Source organism: Setaria viridis, chromosome 7, assembly GCF_005286985.2.
Source record: "Setaria viridis chromosome 7, Setaria_viridis_v4.0, whole genome shotgun sequence".
NCBI classification, from domain to species: Eukaryota; Viridiplantae; Streptophyta; class Magnoliopsida; order Poales; family Poaceae; genus Setaria; species Setaria viridis.
The window spans coordinates 13,755,043-13,782,140 of record NC_048269.2 but is presented as its reverse complement, the minus strand read 5'-3'; the positions used below and the strand labels follow the sequence as shown (position 1 = coordinate 13,782,140).

The 27,098-nt window shown below is 48.4% G+C and overlaps 1 protein-coding gene across 1 annotated transcript; it reads left to right on the top strand.

The window, feature by feature from the left end:
- Positions 1-19,743: 19,743 nt before the first annotated feature.
- On the top strand, positions 19,744-21,769 carry LOC117863285 (tryptamine 5-hydroxylase). The gene is made up of 2 exons (XM_034746922.1): positions 19,744-20,724; positions 20,896-21,769. Exons 1-2 carry the CDS (start codon positions 19,822-19,824, stop codon positions 21,544-21,546), a joined length of 1,554 nt encoding a protein of 517 aa, XP_034602813.1. The 5' UTR covers positions 19,744-19,821; the 3' UTR covers positions 21,547-21,769.
- The last annotated feature ends 5,329 nt before the right edge of the window (positions 21,770-27,098 follow it).

Below are 27,098 nucleotides of genomic sequence, written 5' to 3'. Positions count from 1 at the left end.
GTTGGGCGAAAAAGATCCTTGAGCCAGAAAGTCAAAGGTAATCCTCTATTCTTGAAATTTTGTGTATGTTGATTCTGCTATGTAGTCTTTGACCCTTATTGTATATCCATGTATAGCTTTGAAAAAGGCCAAGAAGGATCTCGAGGCGCAGGTCACAGAATGGTAGAATTATTATTACCGTGTGACCGACCAGCATGATAAGCTTGTACATCACATCAAGAAGCTAGAGCATCACCTTGAGAAGGAGAAAAAGATGCGTGAGGATGGTGTTGGCTAGGCACCCCTAGGCCCACTAGAAGACTTGTACGGACCCACTCAAAGGGACGTACCCGAAACCTACTCGGACATGAAGACTACTCCATAGGGCACGTAGGCTTCATGTGCTCCCCGAAGACTAGTCGGGACAAAAGGAAACTACTCTACCGAGTTAGAGTAGGACTCTGTAACGAACTCGACTAGGACTTGTACACAATCCGCACTATAACCCTGCTCCTCCGACTATATAAGGGCGGGCAGGGACCCCCTCAAAAACAACAAGTACAACTCAATATAATCTACACATAGGACGTAGGGTATTACGCGATCTAGCGACCCGAACCTGTCTAAATCGTGTTCCCTGCGTCACCATCAGCTCCTTGATTCTCAACGACACCCACCACACAAAAAGACCACCTAGGATACCCCCTAGGCGGATTGCCGATCTAAAACACCGACAGCTAGCGCGCTAGGTAGGGGAAGTCGCTGAGTTTCTCCACGTGAGATCGATGGCACCAGTCATCATCAAGCCTGCTTTCACCTTTGAGGCAGGCGCAACCTTTGTCTTCGGATCCTGGCTTTGCATCACCGACAGCACTGGATCATTTTAGCGTCGCATCATTGGCAACCACGAGAAGGAGCACCTCGACGAAAGCTTTTTTCAGCAAGAAACGGAAAATCTCATCGAGAAAATCCAAGATTTCAACGTCAACAACAACAAGTTCGAGTACGACTCAGACTCGACCTTAACTCGGACTAGCCTGCATGGGCTGACGCTCGAGTTATCTCGCAAGACGACTTCAGCTCGAAGTCGATTCCCATACGAACTCTACAATGCAGCTGTGGTCCGTCAGGGTTTCCTCACTCGAATCCAATCCGAACTCGAGTCAGTCAAGGACTACGACTACGACTCGAACTACGTCCACAAGATCCCTTTATCAGGCCCAGCTCAAGGTTTGGTAATTACTTCGACTCCGCAAGGCAGGTTCGTTTATTAGCCTGGAATGAAGCCATCGTTCCTTGCCCAAGATTATGAGTCGCACCTTGTTGCTCACATAGACAACCTCCCGTATCAAGAGGGTGTCCTGCTTACTTCAACCCGCGAAGAAAGCACTACGGAGATTGCAACATCAAGCTCTGGAAACTACTACCCGGACAGGGAAATTTTCGTCATCACAACACCAAACAACAACGCGGGTACCAGCCATCAGAGAACTCCTCGACGGGTTGCACAACTCGACGACATTTCAGAAGACAAGTCGTCAGCTAACGCTCCGTAGGAAAAAACCTTTGAACAAAGAAATCAAAGAAGGGCATGCAATGCTACTCGGGCAGAATGTCGCCAACTACTAGCTACAAACATTCCTATCGTGAACCTCGAAAGGGCATTTGACGCAGTGCAAGCTCGAGAGCACAACACTCAACTTGCAGCAATTGCCTCAATCAACCTCATATCAACTCTCATCCCTTATGATAGAGACAACGAGTTAACAGCACAACTCGCGGAAAGGGGCAACGAGTTAATAGCACAACTCGCAGAACAAGCTTACAAACTACTCGACAAGGAATCACCAATCCTATCCATCCCTTGCAACTCGGCCCACTAGGAAGGTAGCAGGGACGTTGCAGTCCACGGTGGCAATCATGAGGCTCCAAGAAACAGTAACGAAGTAGTCAACCAGCCGAAGCAATATAGCCAAAGGCGCAACAGAGATGAACGCGAGGCCCCAAGGCGAAACAGGGATGCAGGAGAGGTCAACTGCACCAACTCAGCAAAGAGCCCTCACCAACACAGAACCAGGAGAGGTCAACTGCACCAACTCAGCAAAGAGCCCTCACCAACACAGAACCAATCGTGAAGCCTCAGCCTTCAGGGATCTAAGAGAGATCAATAGCAACCATCACCACGAGCGCGAACGCAAAGTCGACGACTATAACCACTTCCCTACCTTCACCGCACGGGTAATGAAAACTAAATTACCCGAGAAGTTCAAGCCAATAGGAATCACCAAATACGATGGCAAGCAAGATCCAGTCCAATGGCTACGGTGCTACTCGCTAGTAGTTCAAGCAGCCGGCGGCAACAATGATACAAAGGTTATTCACTTCCCCATATGCATGGAACCCACGCTGTTAACATGGCTTGAGTCACTCAAACCCAGATCCATCGACTCCTGGGAAGATTTGACAAAGGCTTTTACTAATAATTACGCGGACTCCATGTCTCGTCCAGGCAACAAAATTGATCTAAGCCAAGTCAAGCAGAAGGACGGCGAGATGCTCCGCGATTATCTACGCCGTTTCTTTGAAAAGAAGGCCACAAAATAGTTGATATTTCAGAAATAGACATCATCGAGTGCTTTCAAAACGGCCTCTATGATCGTCGAACTTACCAAGACTTTGGCAGATGTCATCCAGCCACCGTCAAAGATCTCAAAATCATGGTGCAACAATGGATAGACGAAGAAGATTCAGCTCTCATCACAACCGTAGTCGTGACCACAACAATCATGACCAAGACAGAAACCGAAACAATGATACTCGAAACAACTACTCGGGTAATCAAAATCGCAAGCGCAGACCCGACAACACTGTTGCAGCTATGGCCAACTTAGGTAAGAAAGGGTCACATAAACGCAATGATGGGCCCTCCTTCATCGAGTTGCTCAAGAAACAATGCCCATGGCACCCAAACAGCAAACACTCAGCGATAGATTGCTACAGCATGCGCCGAGTAATGCAAGAATTACCCGCACCACCCCCTCCTGAAGACTTCAGTCCGAAGAAGGACAAGGGTAAAGGCAAGGTCGATAAAGACGACAAAGGCGAAGGCAAGTTCCAGACCGCCTCTAAAACGGTTAACATCATTTTTGGTGGAATCCCGGGTACCGCGTCTAAGCGGTCCAATAAACTAGTACTCAGAGAGATTATGGCTATCGAACCAGCTGCTCCCACCCCACTCAAATGGTCTGAGGTGCCCATAACTTTCAGCAGGAAAGACCAATGGACAAGTTTCTCAGAACCATGCTGATTCCCTCTAGTACTCGACCCCGTTGTCGCAGGCTCAAGACTTACTAAAGTACTCATGATGGCGGAAGTGGACTCAACATCATTTTTGCCAAAAGGCTAAGGAAAATGTGCCTCGATATCACAGACATGCTTACTCCAATGGACTCACCATTTTACGGGATTGTCCCAGGAAACGCGACCATACTGCTAGGACAAGTCGTCCTACCAGTCACTTTTGGCACCAAGGAACACTACCGAACTGAGTACATCAGGTTTGAGGTCGCCGACTTTGAAACTTCTTACCAAGCCATACTCGGGAAGCCTTCCCTGGCCAAGTTTATAGCTATTCCACACTACATCTACTTGGTACTCAAGATGCCAGGACCCAAGGGTGAGTTCACGCTGCGTGAAGACTTAAGGTGATCATACGAGTGCGCCACAGAAGCTATGGAAATCGCAGCAACTTCTCAAGCACCCAACCCCATGCAACAGGTCTTCACGACTTCAAAGAAACTCAGCCCCACAGAACTCGAGATCCCAAAAAACAAGTTAGGATCAACAAAAGTGAAACCAGCAAGGGAGAAAGACTTCAAAACCGTCGATCTCCAGACTAGTGACCCATCCAAGATAACCCTAATTGGAACAAGGCTACACCCCAAATAGAAAAGCGCGCTCGTCAGTTTCTTCGAGCTAACCACGACATCTTTGCTTGGAAGCCAGCTGACATGCCCGGTGTGCCCAAGGAACTGATTGAGCATTCACTAAATGTTGATCCCAAAGCCACCCCAAAAAGACAACGACTATGAAGGTTTGCCCAAGACAGAAGAGATGCAATCAAAAAAGATCTAGCCAAACTACTCGCAGCAGGGTTCATCAAAGAAGTTTTTCACCCTGATTGGTTAGCCAACCTTATACTCGTTCGCAAGAAGAACAATGAGTGGAGGATGTGCGTCGACTACACAGATCTCAACAAGCATTGCCCAAAGGACCCCTTTGGATTGCCCAGGATCGATCAAGTAGTCGACTCCACAGCTGGGTGTGCATTACTCTGCTTTCTCAATTGCTACTCAGGCTATCATCAAATAAGCCTTAAAGAAGAAGATCAAGCCAAAACAGCTTTCATCACCCCGTTTGGAGCTTTTTGTTATAAAACAATATCATTTGGGCTAAAAAACACGAGTGCGACTTACCAGCGTGCCATCCAGATGTGTTTCAAGAAACAACTACACCGTAACATGGAAGCTTATGTGGACAACGTAGTCGTCAAAACAAGAATTCCGGATGATCTAGTCGCAGATTTAGAAAAAACCTTTGCAAGTCTACGAGCATTCCGGTGGAAACTTAACCCTACCAAATGCATTTTCGGTGTACCTTCCGGAAAATTACTCGGGTTCATCATTAGCTACCATGGCATTGAGGCTAACCCAGAGAAAATATCTGCCATCACGAATATGCAAGCTCCAACTGGCATCAAGGATGTGCAGAAGCTCACAGGCTGCATGGCAGCCCTCAATCAATTTAGCTCCAGGCTTGGAGAACATAGACTACCCTTCTTCAAGCTACTCAAATGACAGGACAAGTTTCAATGGACAAAGGAGGCAGACAAAGCCTTGACTCAACTTAAGGACATTCTATCAAAACCACCAATCCTCACGGCTCCATCTCCAAACGAAGACTTGCTCCTATACATAGCTGCTACTACTCATGTCGTCAGCACAGCAGTAGTAGTAGAACGGTCTGAACCAGGCCACATTTACAAAGTCCAGAGACCTGTCTACTTCGTCAATGAAGTACTCTCGGACTCCAAAACTCGGTACACACTAGTGCAGAAGCTACTCTGCACAAACCTACTTACTTCACGGAAGCTGCGACACTACTTTTAGAAACATAGCATATCCATCATCACCGACTTCCCGCTTGGTGAAATACTTCACAACAGGTATGCAACGGGTAGAGTCTCCAAGTGGGCGATTGCTGCGACACTGCTTGATTCGTGGACGATTGTCGATGAAGCCGCGGCGATCGTCAATGAAACCGTGAGGGTTGTTGATGAAGCCAAGTAGTTGGAGTTGATTCTGACTAGTTGTTGACAGCGTGAGGCCTGCCCCCGACTAGTTTTCTAGTCGAGACGGATAGTCGAAGTAGTCCACGGCAAGACAGCGGATCAGCCTTGTTGATTGTTGACGAAGCCAACTAGTCGGGGTCGATTCCGACTAGTTGTTGATCACGTGAAACCCGCTCTCGACTAGTTATCTAGTCGAGACGAGTAGTTGAGGTAGTCGTTGGTGGGTCGCCGAGCGCCCACGCAAAGTTGTAGTCATCGGCGGCTCACCGAGGGGCCTCGCGAAGTCGTAGTCTGCGCGTGTCATGATGTAGTCGGAGTAGTCCATCCTTGACTAGCTTTGTAGTCGAAGTAACCGTCCGTGGGTCGCCCATCGACGTAGTCGATGAGAGGTAGTATGTGTACTACTCTTGATGCAAAGCCTTTTGGTAGTCCTTCATGTGCACGTAGCACTCTTCACCAATTGCTTCTCATGGAATAAAACAAACTGATTGTTTCTCACGGGAGGAAACAGGTCGCCGAAGGTAATCATTACTCTATCTTTCGTGTTGCAGTAAGACCGGATGTGTGTGTGTTTTTTTTCTATTGATCGAACAGCAGTGGCTTGATTTTCTTTTCTCGCATCGGACTCCGCCTCGGACCACCGGGTCTGTACATGTATGCTCGCCTGCTTGACGACAGTAGCCCGTGTGTGCAGAATGTGCAGAAACGACGTTGCGTAACAAAAACTGTTGGAAAAAACCACCTCAGCGGGAGTCCGAGTACTTGGATAGCTGTTGCATCCTTATCTTGATCTTGAATCGCAGCCGGTCAACATTTTTTCTTCATTGCCTTTGAGACAGTCCAGAAACGGTGCCCAATTCGGAATCACCTCCATATGGTAGCAGCATTGCTTTTCTCCGATCTGTTTTGAACTCCAACTCGCCGAGGACAGACACGAGAGTCTGGAAACATCACAGAATTAAATTTGCTCTCGAGCCTGCCTGAGACATGCGGAGTCACAGGTTTGGGCGACATAAAATAGTAACCCTGCCGCGCCGAGTAGATTTAATCTTGTAGATGAGGTCCTTCAAGCTCGCCCGATGATCTCAACGATTACCCCTACCTGGCACGCTAGATGTCGGTATTTTATACCGGCAACCCACCACGGGAGTACCCAGGGCAGTAGATTTGTTGGTGGGAATCATCGAACCTGGAACTCGAAGGTAAAAGCGAGGACATAAGACACGGATTTATACAGGTTCAGGCCACCAGAGTAGCATAATACCCTACGTCCTATTTAGGGGTGTTGTATATTGCGCCCTGCGCTTGGGTGTTGTGGTGTGAGGAGTTGATCCCTTGTTGTGGTTCTGCCGATCTAGGTACCCTCACCCTGCTTTATATACTCCAGGGGACAGGATTCCTAGTCGGATTACAAGGAGGAGTCCTAGTAGGAGTACACAGGATGAGTCCTAGTAGGAGTTTGACTTTTTCCTTCCTTGCGGGTACTGGGGATCTATCCCCGTCAGATGGCGAGGCTGACCTTGTTCAAGCTACGGAGATTTTGAAGAACCGTGATGCATAGGCGGAGAATGCTTCCTTTGCTCTGAAGCAAATCTGTGAAACCGCCTAGCCTATTGCGGACATGATAGAGCCTCTAGTTGAAGGTGTGGAGCTGCGTCCTCTGGCAGAAATGCTCAAGGACTTGCCAAACAAATTGTCTAGCTACAACCAGAAGATGGCCAAGTCGATCTCCCAACAAGTGTTGAGTTTCGTGAAGTCATTCTACCCGAAAGCCAATTTGGCACCCATTGCTGAGCGCGTGGTGGGCAACTGCACTGATGAAGCCCTTCAACAATATATGCAGGAGATTACCCCAATTGCTGGAGAAGTAGCCAATCATCTGGTCCTTGAGCAGTTCTGTATCAAAGCAAATATTAGTTCTGTATTGTAAACATGATATGAATGCTTTATAATGTAAATATTTCTAAATCTTGTTGCAATCTTTGTTGCTTTTGACTTGTTGTTTTTAGTGCATCTTACAATCTTCCTTGATATTTGCTCGTATGGTAGATGTGAATGTCTACACATAAGGCTTCTTTGATGAGCCTCTTCAGGCGCTAGTTGTGAGTAGTGTTCCTTTGTTGTGGTTCACGAGTACTCAAGCTGCCTAGGTTGTAGACTTCTTTATAGAGGTCTCTGCAGGGTTTCAATGACTAGAGCCTATCTTTACAACCTCTCTGAGTTGTATTGATGTTACGCTCTAGAAAGCCTTGGACTGCAGACTTGTTATACAAGCCACGACTAGGCATATTTGTTCTGGTGGATAGTCTTCTAGGTAGTTAATTAACTTCTGAGGTACTGATGGCTTTTTTTTTTGCAAGCCGCCAGGGGACTGATGTGTCCAATGAGTTAATTAACTCATGAAGTTTACTGCAGACTTGTTTTGCAAGTCACGATTGGACAATTTTATCCGGTGAGTTGAATAACTCAAAAATTTTTGCAGACTTGTTATTACAAGCTGTATTTGGGCAACTTTTGCCTAGGGAGCTGAATAGCTCGTTGCAATTGTGCATACTTGTTATTACAAGATCCTATTTGGTCGATTTTGTCCAGAGAGCTGAATAGCTCATTTAGGATTACTGCGAATTTGCTTCTGCAAGCCACGATAAGTAGTCGAATTACGATGAGAATATGACTGCTTTGATGAGTTGTAATTCTACAACTAGGGTTGATGGATGATTTACATGAATATGCAGATCAAAATTAGGGATAAAATCGACAGACTTGCTCGATGTTCTATGAGTTGTCGATGTCTTCACCAGAGAGATGTTGGAGCCTATATGACCCTGGTCTAGTGACCTTGGAGACGACGAAGGGTCCCTCTCATGGTGAGTTTAGCTTGTGTAGCCCCTTGGTGTCTTGGATATGCTTTAGGACCATATCGCCTATACTGAATGAATGTTCTTTGATGTTGCAATCATGATAGTGGTGGATTCCTTCAAGGTATCTTGCAGGCTGGATGAGTGCTGCACAGCGAGCTTCTTCGAGGCTGTCTAAGTCTAGACACCTTATTTCTTCTACTACACCTTCCTCATACTGCTCGACTGTTGGAGATTTCCAAACAACATCGGTAGGTAGGGCAGCTTCGGATACGTAGACCAGGAAGTAGGGCGATTGCCCTATAGGTTTGCACGGCTGGGTGCAGAGCCCATAGAGGACATTGGCTAGTTCTTTGAGCCACTTGCCACCTTTCGTATTTCTGATATCGTGCAGCCATTTCTTGAGAGCTTATAGTACCATCCCATTGGCATGCCCAACCTGACCATTGGCCCACGGATCAGCGACAAGGACATGCCGGACATCAATCCCACTATTGTCGCAGTATTCCTAGAACTCGTGATTGTTGAAGTTGGAGCCCAGGTTAATGCGATTGGGAAAGCTGTAGCAGTGGACAATTTCATCAAAGAAGTCGAGTACACTATTTGCCTTTAGGCAGGTTACTAACTTCACCTTGATCTACTTGGTAAACTTGTTAATTGCCACCAGTACTTGGTTGAATCCTCTAAGCGCTGTGAGCTGTGGGCCAATCATGTCAAGCCCCCAGCATGCAAAGGGCCAAGAGGGTGGTATGGTGATCGGCTTGTAGGGAGGGACGTGCTGTTGCTTGGTGAAGAATTGGCACCCTTGGCATCGGTGGACTAGTTCCTCGGCGATAGGAAGAGCTGTAGGCCAATAAAACCCTAATCTGAAAGCTTTACCCATGATTGTGTGTGAGGACTCGTGGTTGCCGCAAATGCCTTTGTGGATCTCTTTAGTATGACCTTGCGGTCTTGCCGTGAGACGCACTTCATGAGTACTCCTAATGATGCGCCTCTTCTGTAAAGCTTGTCCTAGACTAGAACATAATTCTTGCTATGTCATAAGACTTGCTCTGCTTCTGTCTTATCTGATGGTAACTTGTGCTCTTTGATGTAGTCGATGAAGGGGACTCTCCAGTATATGTTGATCATCATGACCTCCCAATCTGGTGTGGCAGGACCTCGATCAGTGGTTGTTGATGGTGATGGCTCTGTTATGGATGGCTTGTGTAGCTCATGGACAAAAACCCCTGCTGGACCTCAAGCACGAGTAGATCCAAGCTTGGATAGGACGTCCGCGACAACGTTGTTGTCGCAAACTACATAGTGGAACTTCAAACCAGAGAATTTATTCTCTAGCTTGCATTGATGAGGACATCACCATCTCGGATACAACCACATTGGAAACTTTTGATTCAGAGGTGAAACAATTCTTTATCATGATTGTATTTGATACATTTGATGAATTGATGCTGCACCAGGATGTGTGTTCATTGTACAAGGATCAAAAAGAGTGTTAAACATACGTGGAAGGTATGGAGGACAAAAGAAGCTGATTGGTGGCCAAGTCCAAGTATTCCCAACATCCTGCACCAGGCCACCATGTCACTTTTGGTCCAAGGAAAGAAATAGGTCAAATCCACCATCTAGACTCCATTTTGGACGTTCAAGTACTTGATGGAAACCATATCAAGTCTACTTTCATATGGATCTGAACTCATGTCCATATCTACTCCGAGGCGGCCACAATCGTTGATTTACTACAGAGACCTTTTCTGTCCATGGTGTTGTGTCACCTGATTTTGGCCCGATGGGCCGTGTATCAAGTAGGGCCCAGTAGGGGTGCATCCTAGGGTTGTAGGATGACCCCCACCACGTTCTGGTCATCCTCAATCATAGATTAGGTTAGATTTAGATGTAAGTTTAGCCATTGCTACTTCCTTGTACACGCGTGTGTCGACTAGACCATCTATCCTACTCAATTCAGAACCCCAACTTTGTGATTTCAGATTGGTTTTTATCTCCATATTTGCAATTGAGTTTCTTGTTCTACTTGTTCCTCCTTGTTCCTTGATTGCTTGCATGAATTACCCTAGTGGTTTGGTTGATCGTGCTCCAGAAGATCGTGGCGATCATTGGAGGTGGTGTACCGGTTGCTAAGGCACAGCATCCTTGGATGGTTGTAGTCGGGCCATGAATGCATACTTCTCTGATTGAAGGATTGGGATTCATCACTACGGGTTCATATCATGCGTACTTCCAGGCAATACGCATTCATGTTCTTCTTGTGGCGGTCTCACTCATCGTTGACTTGATTGATCACTACCAATGAGTTGGCATAGACCAAAAATCACTTTATTCCTTGCGACATGTATTCAGCTAAAGCGCCTTGTATTCAGCTTCATTGTTGGATAATTCCTAGAAGATTTGCAGGATATACTTGAGTTGTTCACTTTTGGGAGATATCAAGAGTACCCCTGCGTTGGCGCCCTCGAGTTTGAGTGATCAATCAGAATACATGACCCAATGCTCTTGACGCTCTGCTAGTGTTGGTAGTTGATTTTCCTGCCACTCGCCATGTAATTGATGAGGGCCTCGAACTTGATTGCAGCCCTTGATTTGAATTCCAGGGACAATGCTCTGAATTTTACCGCCTACTTAGATATTCTTCTTGTTGCATCTCAATTGTGGGGAATTTCTCCTAGGGGAAGTCGGTGACAACAAATATCTTGTGCTCCTGGAAGTAATGTCATAACTTGCACTAAGTGAGCAATATCGCGTACAGTAGCTTCTGGACCGGAGTATATCTGATCTTGGAATCTGACAACACCTCGCTAATGAAGTAAATGGGCTTCTGTACTTTGTATACATGGCTTGGTTCTAATCTTTCAACCATGACCGCCATGCTGACGATGTTAGTAGTCGTGGTGATGTAAAGCCGCAAATCTTCATTGGGGTTTCGCGTTGTGAGGATTGTGGCTTTGATGGGACGTCTTTTAATTGTTGTAGGGCTTGATCTGCTTCCTCGGTCCACTGAAACTTGTCGTACCGCTTGAGTCATTTGAAAAAGGGTAGGCCCCATTCTCTAAGCCTTGAGATGAATCTGTTGAGGCCGCCATGCATCCAGTCAGCTTCTGGACGTCCTTGATGCCTAATGGGGCATGCATATCGGTGATGGCGGAGATCTTCTCGGGGTTAACTTCAATGCCTCGATGACTAATGAGGAACTCGAGTAGTTTCCCGGAGGGCACGCCGAAGATGCAGTTTGTAGGATTGAGCTTCCACTAGAACTCTCGTAAACTTGCAAAAGTGTCTTCTAGATCCGAAATCAGGCCATCGGGATTTTTGGTCTTTATGACCATGTCGTTCATGTGCACCTCAACGTTGCAGGGTAGTTGTTTCTTGAAGCACTTCTGGATTGCCCGTTGATAAGTAACGCCTGCGTTCTTCAACCCAAAGGACATTGTTGTGTAGTAAAAATTTTTGTATGGGGTGATGAATGCGGTCTTGATCTAGTCTTCCTCTTTGAGAGCTATCTGGTGATACCCCAAGTAGCAATCGAGGAAATAGAGGAGGGCGCATCCAGCTGTGGAGTTGATGACTTGATCAATCCTAGGGAGCCCGAAGGGATCCTTTGGACAGTACTTGTTGAGGTCTGCGTAGTCTACACACATCCTCCACTCATTGTTGTTTTTCTTTCACACCAGGACAGAATTGGCGAGCCACTATGAATGATAGACTTCATTTATGAAGCCTGCCACGAGTAGTTTGGCCAGCTCTTTCTTGATGGCTTCCCTTCTGTCTTGGGCGAATTGTCGTACGCGTTGCCTTTCTGGTGTAGATTTTGGATTTATGTTGAGTGAGTGCTCGATCAACTCCCTGGGCACCCCTAGCATGTCTGCTGGTTTCCACGCAAAGATGTCTCGGTTGGCCCAGAAGAAGCTAATGAGCGCATTTTCCTATTTAGGATACAACCCTATACCAATCAGGGCTGTTTTGGGGGCTATCACCTATCTCAAGGTCAATGGCTTTGATGTCTACTTTACTTGCTGGCTTGACCTTGGTTGCCCCCGACTACTTTTCTGGAATCTCGAGCTGTGACGGGGACAGCTTCTTTTATGCGGCAAAGACTTACATCATTGGGTCTGGTACTTGGGTAGTTTCTGCTAGCTCCACGACTTTTGTGTCGTAGTCATATGACCTCTTTAGGTCTCCACGCAGGGAGAGTATTCCCTTGGGTCCTAGCATCTTGAATACTAAGTACACGTAGTGTAGGATGGCCATGAATTTGGCCATTGCTGGTCCTCTGAGGATGGCATGGTACGATATTTTGAAGTCCGCTACCTCGAACCAGATGTATTTTGTCCGGTAGTATTCCTTGGTCCCAAAGGTAACTAGCAAAACCACTTGTCCAAGGGGTACAACCGTGTTACCTGGGATGATCCCATAGAACGGAGAGTTTGTTGGGGTGAACATATCGGTGACGTCGAGGCCCATCTTCTTCAGTGTCTTGGTGAACAGGATGTTGAGACCTCTATCTCCGTCGATGAGTACTTTAGTAAGTGTGGAGCCAGCAACATCCAGGTCCAAGACGAGGGGATACTATCTTGGGTCTGAGAAGCTAGTCCATTGGTCCTTCCTATAGAAGGTAATTGCCACCTCAGACCATTTGAGGAACGTTGGCGTCGCAGGTTGAATAGACATTATCTCTCGAATAGTGAGCTTCTGGGACCGCTTAGTAGTAGTACCTAGGGTTCCGCCAAAGATGATGTTGATGGTGTTGGATAGGTTATGGAACTTGCTATTGTCACCATCATCTTTGTCTTCCTTAGCCTTGCCCTTGTCTTTGCTGCCAGATGGCTCTGGTAGGTCCTTCATGACTCTTTGTAGGCTGAAACAATCTATCCCAGAGTGCTTGTGGTATGGGTGCCATGGGCACTGTTTCTTCAGGAGCTCGTTGAATGAGGGCCTATCTTGATTCTTGCCGCCACCTTTCTTGGACGTCTGTGAAATTGCTGTGATAGTATCATGTGGCTTTCACTTGCAGTTGTGACCTCCTGAGTAGTTATTTCGGTTGTCATTGTTTGGATGATCATTGCGGTTCTTTTTGTTGCGTTGGCCATTGTTCTGGCCCTTGTTGTGATTGGACTCGAACCTTTCGATCTCCCTGTCTTCTTTATCTACCTTGTACCATGATCTTGAGAGATTTGACATCAGCGGGGCATCTTCTGCCGAAGTCCTGGAACATCTAGTGGTTGTAGAGGTTGTTCTGGAAGCAGTCGATAACGTCGCGCTCCATGACATCCACGATTGTGGCCTTCTTATCGAAGAAGCAACGTAAGTAGCTCCGCAGGGTCTCACCTTCTTGTTGTTTAACTTGAGACAAGCTGATCCTATTGCCAGGACACCGCATTGCCCCTGCGTAGTTGTTGGTGAACGCTACCTTGAGGTCCTTCCACAAGTTGATGGAGTTCTTATCCAATGATTCAAGCCATGTGAGTGGCACTACCTCCATGCAGAGGGGGAAGTAGATGACTTTGGTGTCATCGTTTCCCACAGTGCTTAAACTAACAGCGAGTAGCACCGGAGCGAGTGGATTGGGTCCTGCTTGCCATCGTAGTTGGTGATACCCGGGTGTTTGAACTTTTCAGGTAGAGTTGTCCTCTTCATATGTCTTGAGAAGGTAGGGAACCCGTCAGTATCATCTCTTGGGTGTTTGATTCTTCCTCGCGCTCGTGGCACCGTCCATCGATGATGGTACGAGCGTCGCGGCTGGTGTTGATCTTGTTGCGGAGGTCTTCTACTGGGCGTTCATGCTTTGGGTTAGCCCTACCGTGGCTACGGCCTCCCGAGGGTCCCACCCGACTACCTTCAGCTCCAGCTTGGTTTGGTCTGGCGCCTCTGAGTTGACTTGGTTTGGACGGAGGACCTCTATGGCTGTTGCCATGTTGACTTCGTTGGGATGGGGAGCGTTAGACTGACTGTATCGGACTCTGCTGATCGAGTTGTTCATATGTGAGTTCTGTCAGTTGAGCCAATTGTCTTGTGTACTTGTTTTGAGGCATCGTGTGGGTGATGAGATGAATAGACGCAACGGTAGCTAGGGAAGTATGATGGTGACACGTTTGAACTACTTTAAAGGTGTTATCCAAGTTCTAGATTGGTAGGTCCACTGTAAGGCGGTGGCGGCGCTCTTCTCTTGCGGCGTTTCTTCCTCGTCATCGAGTTCTTTGAGCTTCAATCTCTTCTCCAACAACTTTGGCGGTGAGTTCATCCTGCAAGACGTCATCCGGGTGACACTCATGTTGTGGGTTTCTATCCCGTTGCTCTTCTTCTTCATCCTCTTGTCTAGTAATGACAGCGAAGAGTTCTCCCTCTAGAGAGTGGCTTCTCGAGCTTGAAGTGATGACCTTCGTGGTGTCACCTTCCTCGTAGATGGGCAATAGAGTAGCTCCCTCCTGGTACAGGAGAGTCTCGAGGTAGGTGATGTGGCATGAATCATCGTCTTTGGCAAGAGCAGGTGGCTTCATGTTGGGCCACTAGACGAATCTACCTTGGGGAGTTGATGTGATTACCAGGCCCTGTTGCGGACCTGATAAAGGAGTCTCCTCATTCAGAATCGAGTAGTAGTCGTGGTCCTTGATCGTATTCGTATCAGATTGTGATCTGGACTGGGCAGCCTGATAAATAGTGGTCACATTGCAGAGTCTGATTGGGAATCGACTCAGGTGGTAGTTCGACTTGCATGATGGCTTATGTGTCAGCTCGTGAAAGTCAATCCGACTGGTGGGAGAAGTCGAGTTGAACTCGGACTCGTCCCCCCAGCCTCCGACTATGTCAGAAATTGAAATTTCACCGAAATTCTCGACGAGATTCTCCAGAGCTTGGTGTTGGAGCTTCATGGTTTGTCGCTTCTTCTCTGGGATCGACGCATTATGGCGGTGGAAATTTCCAGTGGTGTCTACGATGCAAACCCAGGAACCAAAGACAAACGTCACGCCTGCTTCGAATGCGATGATTGGCTTGATGATGACTTGTGCCATCGAGTTCGCCAATAGATTATCGGCGACGGCCCCTACCTCCCACGCCAACTGTTGGTATTTAAACCCGACAACCTACCGAGGAAGGGTGCCCGAGGTAGTGTTTTGTTTAGTGGGGCTTGTCGATATCAGGAACTCAAAAGTAAACGCAAACTCTGGCGGAACACCTCGGATTAACTTAGCTAAAGCACAGTCAAGTCGCTTAACGTGCGATTCACATGCTTTAACCAAGTTAACTCGACGAGCCGTTGGATTTCACTCGATGAAACCACTTGGACAGGACCGAGTTAGCATAGCTCACACGAAGGTGAGTGGTTCCAGAGAATACAACGGATCATCCAAGTTAACCAAGTTCAACAATTTATTCCAACACTGGTTCGAAAATCAGAGTTTTACAAGTTCAAGAGCAGCGGAAAGATAAATTAGCGGGAGCTAGCGCCGTGGGTCAGATGTCCCTGATGAGGCCGATCAGGACATCAATGATCCCGCCCCTCGCCGTCCGAGGAGGGATCCCACTCGACCGTCCACCCAGGAGGAAGCTGGGGCAGCCAAGTGCCAACAGCAGCAAACTCGGGAGCTTCAACTTCACCTGAAAGAGATGCCACAAGCAAGGCTGAGCTGCTAAGCTCAACAAAACTTAACCGTCCGGTGGGAAAAACTACTCCACCACTTCTAGGCATGCATGCAAGGCTCTTTGGCTGAGGGGTTGGTTTTGCCAAAAGCGACTACAGTAGGTCCTTACCTTCGATATTTTAGCTCAGATTCTAAGTTCATTATCCAGTCTATATGGGCAACTTTGCTAAACAAACATAATTTCCAACAACAATGTGTAGAACAAGCATCGAGTTCATATCATCATCATGTTCCATTTTTACTCAGTGTAGCATAGCGATCAAGCAGTCCCAAACTGTGAGAGGCAGAAGAATCGATTCGAGTTTCTTAACTATGCATGGCGAACCTAATCTCACGACATCCACGCACCACAAAGGGTCGCTTCCTGTGTCGACCATCCCCATCAATTCTCAGGCACGTGTTAGGTCCAAACTTCCCTTGGCATGCAATGCTCCATAGTCCCGGCCTCTCGTCGTACTGTGGCCGCACTTGCACCCACATGATGCACCATGGGAACCTCATTCCAGGGACAGCAGGAGTATAAGCCACGCCCTAGTTCAATCAGGTACTAGGCTTCCCCATCCCGTACTAGGTATGAGATTAGTACTTTCAAACACTTGATCACGAACACCACCACTGTCGGGCCTTACACAGATTCAAGTAAACAGACGGGGCGATCAGCCGACCACCAAAAGAGTTCACCAAACCCTGCCCCGTCCATCGTCCTTATAGTTGTAACCAGAAGGAGAACAACCAACTCCTATAACTCGCGAGTGACAGGAAATCACTCGACTTTTACCGAGTCCTATTAAGCATTGCAACTACGCGGACTCAACAAACTAGTGTTCAGATCAAGGGAACTAGTTCATGCATCTAGGGTTTCAAACAACTCCAGTAACGTAAATGCACATACAAACGAAGGAAGGCATGTGCAAGTTTAGAAAATTGGGGTCATGCTCTGGGGCTTGCCTTCGAGCGGGGTGGAGGCGAATTGGTCCTCTGAGGGTTCTGCTTCAGCTCCTGCGGTCGACGGCTCAGCTACTGCTCCGTCTTCTGGCACCGGATGCAGCTCGTACGTGCTGTCGGCGAGATTTAGCTCTACACGAATGTAAATGCAGGAGTTAGCACTTAGACGGTTATTTCAGCAATACTTGCAAGCTTTAGCCTGGAAACTTGTAGCAAAGCTACGGAAAAAGTGTGGAGGTTCAAGCTTCAGTTGATAGAGAACAAGACAAAAGGGTCGGATTGGGAGAAACTTATGATCTGACCCTCCGACTTAAGGAATACTGTACCGGGGTCCTCAGACTTATCATAGTGAAGTCCCCGAAATTTTACACAGATACCCTTGGGTCAAAGAAAAAGATACAGCCGAGCCCTCGGGCGAGGCGGATAAGGGTCGGCGAAACAGACAGGGTCGGGCGAGACGGAAAAAGGGGTCGGGCAAAACAGACAGGGTCGGGCGAGATGGAAAAAGGGGTCGAGCGAAACAGACAGGGTCGGGCGAGACAGAAAAAAGGGGTCGGTAGTTTACCTTTAGGCCTACTGGTAAAGTCTTGGGGTCAGAAAGAACAGGCCCAGGCGGAAGGACCAAGGCGCTAAGGCTTGGGCAACGGCGATGTCCGGCGGTGCTCCGGCGGCGGCGGTGCTTCTTGTTGACACAAGTAAGCTCTAGCACTGTGCGGAGAAGACAAGCGGCCGGTGGGTTGGGAAAGGCGGGTGTTAAGCAGAGAGGAGAGTTCCTCAAGAGCTTAAGTGGCAGCAGTTGAGCACGAAGCAGAGGAAGATGCGGCAAGGCAACGATGGCGAAGGGAACTCCGATAGGTCTCTGGTACTCCTTTTTATAGCTGTGCAGAAGAGAGGGAGTCCGGGCAGCGCGAAGATCAGGTCGAAAAGAAAGGAGTGCTCTGCCGTGGCGATGATTGGGCGGCGCCTCCATTGGGCGGCGAAGCGGAGCTTCGGGGATAGGGTCTTCGGTCATTGGGCACTGGAGACAGAGCTTATGCAGGTGCGGTTTTGCCGGGGAGAAGGATTGGTGAGGGCGAGCGCGGGTCTGGTCGCATCAAGCGGCGGATTGGGGGCGGCGACTCGGCTAGCGTGTGGCAGGAAGGAAGGAAGGGGCACTGCAAGCGAGAGCGCTGCAGGCGAGGTGACAGGGCGAGCGGTGACGCTAGCAGGCGCCGAACCAGCGGCTTTACCGGGGCACGCTACTGGCGAGGTGGGAAAAAGGAGTTGTCACTACAGGATCCGTGGTTGGCGAGGGCGGTATCGTCATGGAGCGTGCGCGTGGGCGGCGTGACTGTGGAGAGGTGGAAAAGTCAGCAGGCATCGAGGCGTGCGGCCGGGATTTCGGATGAGATGATGAGCGCGGGAGGCGAGGCGATCTGGCGCGGCAGTGGCCAATCTTTGGTTGCAGCGATGACAGGGCGCCTGGCGCGGCCGGCGAGGTTGCGGGCGAGATGAGGCGAGGCCGAGAGTCTGCAGGGCGCTTCTGCGCGCGATTGGGAAGGAGGCGCGCTGATCCGTCTGGTTGTGGCCGGCGACTGGGCGAGGTGGGGCTCGTCGGGGAGGTTAAGCCACGCAGCGGCAAAGCTCTGAAGCGGGGCGCACGCTGGCCTAGCTCGTTTGACTCGAGAGAACCGGGGGATCTGGTTGTGGGTCCACCACTCAGTCTCTGGTTCTCCCACAGCTCTAAGATTTTGAAGGAACACTGTCTTTGGGACTTAGAGAGAACCGGCGGTTTTGGTTGGGTTTCAGGGGTCGACTGATGGAGACGGCATATTAGAGCAACTCCAAGAGACTGCTAATCTTACCCCCAATACCTTTTTTAAGGAAAAAAGACAGAAAAAATGAACTCCAACAATCCACCTAAACATTCCCCATTTTTTTAGCGACGCTAAAAAATAGCCTGCCACCGCGTATATTTTAGCATTGGCATTCCTCCCCCAATCCTTGTTCTCGCACGCCCGCGCGTCCCTTCCGATGGGCCCAATACGATAACGTGGCCTGTGTTTGAAATATTGGGGCTATTTATTAGCGATCTGCTGTGGACTCATATGTTTTGGGTGAAATTTTTTTTGGAAGAACCCCAAATACATAGTTTTGGGGAAGAATTTTTTAGGATACTCTTAGATTTGCTCTTAGGAAACTTTTCTTAGGATTATCCCGGCTGATGAACCTGAGTCATTACACAAACACCTGATTTAGACAAGTTCGGATCGTTAGATTGCATAATATGCTATGTCTTGTGTGTTGGTTGGATTTAATTTCTTTGGAGAGGTCCTGCCTCACCTTATATTGCCGGAGGCAGGATTACAGGTTAGTTGTTTACAAGAATACTAGTCGGATATGATTAGATGAGTTCTACTCTTATTACTACAAGTACTTTTTTATTCCTATCTTGCTATGTAGACTACACCGTCTTTACCATAGTCTCCATGTTAGATGCGCCTCGAAGTCTAGTCCTATATTTAGGACTGTCCAAACCTTCTAGCGGGCCCATAAACATACTTACGACACACATCCTAACCTATCATGGCCTTTAATCATCTCTTCCTCTCAACATGATATACTTGCTACTAAATTGAACTTCATTATCACCCGCCTATTCGCTTGAAGCTTGACAGCAACGTATACAAAACTTACATACCGGATACCGCTCTCAAATCCAATCCACTTGCTTGTGTATGATTTCCAACTTGATTGATCTCTCTGAACAATTGCACAGAACCCTATGGTGCCAGGCACCCGTTTCTTGGATCAAGTAAAAAACGAAAACTATGCATATCGATCGCCACGCAACTCTTGCCCCCCCACACGATCGATCTCACATTCTCAACTCCTCGCCTACCACCACAACGTCAACTGTGCACATCTACCTATATATAAACACCACACACTCACCATAGCTTATTCACGTACGCAAGCCTCCAAACCAAAGCCAACCCAAGCTATAGTAGCACACAAACAAACGAAAACTTTGCCAAACCATTGACGTGCCGCGGCCATGGAGCTCAACCTCGTGTCGTGGGCGTCGCTCCCCCTCCTCGCGCTCTCCGCCGCGTACGTCTACTACACGACGAGGAGCCGGTCGCCGCAGCGGCTGCCTCCGTCGCCGCCGGGTTGGCCGGTGATCGGGCACCTCCACCTGCTCTCCAGCGGGATGCCGCACCACGTCATGGCCGACCTGGCGCGCTCCATGAAGGCGCCGCTGCTCGGGCTCCGGATGGGCAGCGTCCGCGCCGTGGTGATCTCCAAGCCGGAGCTCGCCCGCGCCGCGCTCACCTCCAACGACGCCGCGCTGGCGTCGCGCCCCCACCTCCTGTCGGGCCAGTTCCTGTCGTTCGGGTGCTCCGACGTCACGTTCGCCCCCGCGGGCGCCTACCACCGCATGGCGCGCCGTGTGGTCGTCTCCGAGCTCCTCTCGGCGCGCCGCGTCGCGACGTACGGCGCCGTCCGCGTCAAGGAACTCCGCATCCTCCTCGCGCACCTAACGAAGAACACCACCCCGGGGAGCCCCGTCGACCTGAGCGAGTGCTGCCTCAACCTGGCCAACGACGTGCTCTGCCGCGTCGCGTTCGGCAGGCGGCTCCCGCATGGCAAGGGCGACAGGCTCGGCGCCGTGCTCACCGAGGCGCAGGACCTCTTCGCCGGGTTCAACGTCGGGGACTTCTTCCCGGAGCTCGAGCCAGTCGCCAGCACCGTCACCGGCCTCCGACGCCGCCTCAAGAGCTGCCTCGCCGACCTCCGCGAGGTCTGCGACGAGATCGTCGACGAGCACCTCAGCGGCAAGCGCCCGCGCATCCCCGGCGACCGCGACGAGGACTTCGTCGACGTCCTCCTCCGCGTCCAGAAGTCCCCCGACCTCGAGGTCCCCCTCACCGACGACAACCTCAAGGCCCTCGTCCTGGTCCGCCATTATTCCTCCTCTCTTCTACTACGTACTAGATTATTCATTCATTCAAACCATATTCATGTGCAATAGTTTCATTTTCATGGCACAACTAACACCGACCTGTCATCACTCTCTGGCCATTATATAAATCAATGCATTCATTTGTTGCTATTAATTAAAGCGCAGGACATGTTCGTCGCCGGCACGGACACGACGTTCGCGACGCTGGAGTGGGTGATGACGGAGCTGGTCCGGCACCCGCGGATCCTCAAGAAGGCACAGGACGAGGTGCGGCGCGTCGTCGGCGTCAAGGGCCGCGTTGAGGAGGCCGACCTCGGCGAGCTCCACTGCATGCGCGCCATCATCAAGGAGACGTTCCGGCTGCACCCGCCGGTGCCGCTGCTGGTGCCGAGGGAGTCCGTGGCCCCCTGCACGCTCGGCGGCTACGACGTCCCGGCGAGGACCCGCGTCTTCATCAACACCTTCGCCATGGGGCGGGACCCGGAGATCTGGGAGAATCCCATGGAGTACTCGCCGGAGCGGTTCGAGAACGGCGGTGGCGAGATCGACCTCAAGGACCCGGACTTCAAGCTGCTGCCGTTCGGCGGCGGCCGGAGGGGGTGCCCCGGGTACACGTTCGCGCTGGCCACCGTGCAGGTGTCGCTGGCCAGCCTGCTGTACCACTTCGAGTGGGCGCTGCCGGCCGGCGTGCGCGCCGAGGACGTCAACCTCGAGGAGAGCTTCGGACTCTCCACAAGGAAGAAGGAGCCGCTGTTCGTGGTCGTCAGGAAGAGCGAGGGGTACGAGTTTAAGGGGGAGGAGCTTAACGAGGTTTAAATGGTATTATTTAATGGTTCATGCATGCCTTTGTTGCCTTTGTTGCCTTTGTTCTTATTAGTAGAGCAAATAAGTGTTAAGGCTTGAGAGTAATGGAGATTAACTTTATTATAGATTAGGTGCTCTATCTTGTCATCGCAGGGGAGAGGTAAAAGCAACCTTGTAATTTTTCTTGAATAATAATACGATGGTGGCAATAAAAAAATGTATCATATTTGAGCAATATACTAGTACAATGCCGCTAACGCTACGGCAAATTCTTCAATTATAACTACTAATACAACTTGCACAATCAAAAGGATATATATATATATGTGTGTGTGTGTTAGTAATCAAACATAGAACACGATGGATTTAATATTCACATGGGAAAAAAATAATTTCGGTACAGGCATATATAGCGCCCTGTCTCGTTTTCATTGAAGCATGACGAGAGTTTTACAACATTTCAGATGAACGCATAGATAATCTACAAGTGAAAAACTCACCCCACGCTGCAAAAATAGGAGGAAAACTCATAGAAATAATAATGAACAAGCTGAGCCATTACACAAATCTTAAAAAACACCTGTGACTGATCAGCAGCACCAGCTCCCAGCACCTTGGTCCAGTTGATCAGTGCACTAAAAAGCCAAGTGCTCGATGAACTCAGGTTCAGCACAACTCCCACAGCGACATGCTAAGATCACTTCATATATACCTGCTACATAGAAACGAATTATCATTGCGAAGGATCACTATGAAATTGTAGTTATCAACAGTATATAGAACTTCAATTTTGACAGTTTCATTCCCTTGGGATATCGTGATGTACTATGTAGCTTACACATCTTTAATTCAAAACAAAGGTGAAATTTAAATACAAATTCAAAAGGTGGACTGAATCACTCAAATTTAAAGGTCAAGTAGATGATGGTCAACTTTTGAAATAGGTGGTATTCGATAATGCAAGTGAAAAGAAAAAAAAATAAATTTTATGTTTACACAGTAGAAATGCCGTACTGGCGTACTCCATGTTAGGCCAACATTCAAACAACTAAAGTTTACAGAATACGATATTTTGTTTCATTCATGCTTAGCATCCCACAATCACAAATACCGAAGGTCTCAATCCAAAGTGGTTATGCATAAAGGAAGAAGCAGAATATTTGGGATAAGAGAATTGGGAGGGAGAGCTCACCATGGACTTTAAGGCTGTGGAGGCCATACATTCACCATTCTATGATAGGACAGATGCGTAGACTCTAGACTCCCGTGTACAATTTTCACCACTGTGTGGCCGTACTTGCTTCTGGCAGTCAAGTAATTCATCGATGATAGCTGCAGGACAGACCCAAGTAGCAGAACACTCCATAGCCTGAAAAAACAGCAGGACACACACACATGGTTTGTTTTCTCCTCTAAACATGGAATTCCTCTGCTGTCAGTGACACTCCATGTCTTTTCTTTTCTTTTTCACTTCATTGAACTCACAACTATAATCACCTGATCAGTTTCTTTAAAGCCAATTACGAATCTGTAAGCACACATTCCGGGATCCTGTTTTTCCTACAGCTCAATACACGTAACACTCAGTTCTGGGCACACATCTACCAAATATCCTGATGCCTATGAAATTGGAATAGACAAGTTGAAATGGACGTACTCACAAGGTGAACACATGTCCATCTCCCAATCAAACATACCAATATCAATGCGAACACTGTAGGTGCTTGCTGAGTAACGGACTCAAAAATAGATGGAGTGCAATACTGATCTTCTGCAGCAAATCCAAGATTGTTGTAGCCTTGTAGGATCCCAAGTTGAGGCGTTAGTGGTATTTGAGGTACGCCTGCAAAAATGGTGAGAGTATTAACCACAGTTGAAACTTTTCTTTTTATTCTATTTACTTTGGGTCAAACTGCAGACCTGCAAACACAAGCATCCCTATGCACATGAAACAAACAGGGACCCAATTACTCTCCAGTATCGATATTCTTTTCTCTAAGACCATTGCATACGCCGAAGTACAATTCCTGCATTAGAAAGTCTAAGCATATTGTAGTTCAATACGGAATAGAAAGAGAAGAAATCAATTTCAACCTGAATGCATCCCCCCATAAAGATATCAATCAGTACGGACGCATGTCCACACCATGCAAGCGCAACAGAGTTCATTAGGAAAATGCTAAATAACTACACGAAAGCTAGTAGATTGATGGAGAACATGTTTACCTGCTGCTTTTTGGGCCTTGTCGTCTCCCATCATCAAGCCTCATGGATCCGTCCACCGAGCAGACGCAGGGATTGAGCGAGGGAGCAGAGTGCCCCGATGAGCAGGGGGCAGGAGGCGGCGGTATGGAGACTTAGCAGGAGAGGAAGGTCGATGTGTGCATGTGTGGAGGAGGACTACATCTCGGAGGGAGCCGCGGATCCGAGGAAAGAAGAGTTCATCATCAAGGAGCACATTGTGGCGGTCTCCTCGCCGCCCTATTCGCTCGCGCGGAGGAGGGGCGCCCCGGCGTGACTGCGCCTTGACCTACCAGCATGAGGGGAAGGCCGATGTGGAGGAGGAGGATCGGATCCACGAGGAATCGGGGAGAGACGCCGATCCCTGTAGCCCGGAGGGGTGACCTCTCTTCTCCCCCACACGCAACCTCCCATGGCAGCACGCACCACACATGCGGAGGTGGCGACTGGTGGATGGCGAGGGAGCCGGCGCCAGTAGACGGCGAGTTCAGGGAAAGGGACCGGAGGAGGAGGGCACTGCGGCGGGCGGTGGCACGAGCAGTCGGAGGATGGCGAGGGGGCCGGATGCGGAGGTGGCGGCCGGTGGAAGAAACAATGCCGGTCCTAAGATTTTGAGAGCCCTCTAGCGAACTCGTCGCGACGGCTCCTCTAGACTATATATAAATCTTATAATATATATAAGAGCTAATTTTCTTGCAAAGCGAAAATAAATCCAGTGATATATTTTTAATTTAACATATTTGCTAATTATCGAGGAATAATGTAGACTAAAACTAATATGGTTACCTTAAGGAAGAATAGAACTCCATAATATCCATTGCTTCTCATAAAAAGATAGTTCTTCGAGCGTTTCTTGATGCAAAATCGTCAAGGATGGTATTGAGATCAATAGTGTCCAAGATATCCCTCTTGATGGTGCACATAGCCAATCCATTTAACCTTTCTTATGACATAGTTGATCTCAAATAGTTTTTCAACAACTTCAATTTTGACCATCAGGCACAACACTGCTTGAAACTGAAAAAAAACTTATGTATTTTTGACATTAATAAATTAATCATCTAGTTTTTTCCATTTTCTTTTCTGAGCCCCCAACAAATGTTTCTTAAATAACATTCTAAGATTCTAACACCTAAATTAGAAGAAAAACACGACTATATGAGTATCGAGTACTAGAAGTCTGGAATAATTAATTTAGGTTAAAAAACGATCAAGGAAAAAAAATACCTAAGGGCTAGGGCCTGATCGGCTGATGAACTAATGATTGATGAAGTGATGATCGGCTGCAGTGATCGGCTAGGGCCAAAAGGCCTAAGGGACCGCCAGAGCGGGTGCGCGGCGCGCCGTCCACGACGACGACGAAGGGGACGCACCGACGTGGGACAACCCGGGACAGGAGCTGCACGACGCACGGTGTTGCTCACACGGTCTTCGGCTGATCGGCTCTTCGCATTCGGCTGTGCTCGCGTAGTCGCGTACACGGTAGGTAAAGGGCCGATCGGAGCAGTAGCATAGGTACAACAATGGCACACACAACTCATTCTGAGCCTAGAACGTCAAACATTCTGAGAGCGAGGCAGCGAGCGCAATGAATACCACGATGCCAGCCTGTAGTATGTGTATTACTGTTACTGTATATCTAGGCCTGGCCTCCTCCCTCCCATGGGTCCTAGGCCGGCGCACCTCCAGCACCTCTCTAGAGCCGGCACTGAGACTAAGGAGGGGTAAAAATGATATTTTTATGATTTGTTACTCAACAAATGTAAGAAAGAAACATGTTACAATGTGGATGCCATAATTATGACTAGGCCTTTTGCGCCAGTACTTTCAGGGTATATCCATTAATATATAAGAGAATTTTTAGAACGGTTGAGATAGTAAGTACCTAAAACTACTAAATACGTGGGACCAAGTAACAAAAATAAATAGTGAGCCTGTACCTAATTTAATTTATATTTTTAATTATCTTTCTTAGATCAACAGCTAGCAAAAATTTAATAAAAAGATACCTCGAAGTACAACTGGTACTTTACAACCATTGTAACAAAGCTCTGGTCAATATATCCGCCTCAGATGGCATTACCGGTGGTGCCCTTTGTAGGTGGCTGTAACTATGGTCAATTTCACAATGGTAAAAGCTACATGACGCAAAATAGGTGGGTCCCATTTGGTAAACAAATCAACTGCAAGAACCACCCGCTGAACTCTCATCGTCCATGTTCACCTGATCATGTAAAAAGAATTGTTAGTTTATTGATTGTTGCCGTACCTTAAGCTTGAGGTGTATTTTTATTGCATGCATCTTATGTACAGCTCCACAATGGTGCATAACTTTAGGAGCATTAAATGCTTAATGCTACCTTTTTGCCCACATTGTGGATGCCCTAATACAAATATGAACAAGACCGCGAATCTCGTGCATCCAACTCAAATGATTAATGGGTAATTTTATTTGGGTAATTTTATTTTCTACAATACCATGCTTAACAAATACTCCCTCGTTTCCTAATATAATTATTTTTAAATTTGTTCAAAGTTAAACCATCTCATATTCGATTAGGTTTATACCAGGGATATGGGTGGGCGCTTATTCATCGTGAGCACTTAGCAGCAACCGAAGGGCTACCTCTGTCATTCTTCTTCCTCCTTTCCTCTTTCTTCTTTCCCTACTACAATGGCGACACACAGCACTGTACCAGGCCACCCTACTGCCTCCACCACCACCCACGCCCCGGGGTGACCTTGCTGCCATGCCATTTTGCCCGACTCCAATCGCTACCCCTCCCCCGCCCTTCCCAATCACGCCTCTTCCTCACCCCCACCGTCGGCAATGCCTATTGGATATCCTCCACCACTCGGGCTGCAGCACCATCACCGTGCTCACAACCTGCCATCACCGCCAAGCCTGCTGCTGCCACCGACTTTCCCTTTAAACCCGTTGGCCATTCGAGCTCCAAACTTCAAAAAACCAAGTCCCTCCTCTGTACTTGCCCCACCACCGTGATCCTCGACCTCCACGTGCAGATGGTAGCGACCTCACCGTCGCCCTGTTCCACCCACCTACCATCCCCGCGGCTCCACAGCTGCAGGCCACAATTCAAACCCTGAAACTCTAACCCGTAACTTTGTTCTACGATTACGGTGCGGGTGTGACTTTGCCGGCGATTTATGTTTTAGTAGGGACTCGCAAGGGAGGGAAGGATTTGGAACATGGAGGAGAAAGACAACTTCGTTGCCAGAGCATGTTAGTCAAAAAAATGTGTGGATGAGGATGCTTGCTGTCCCACCGTTCGCTACTGACAGTCACTACGCTCGTCCTATGT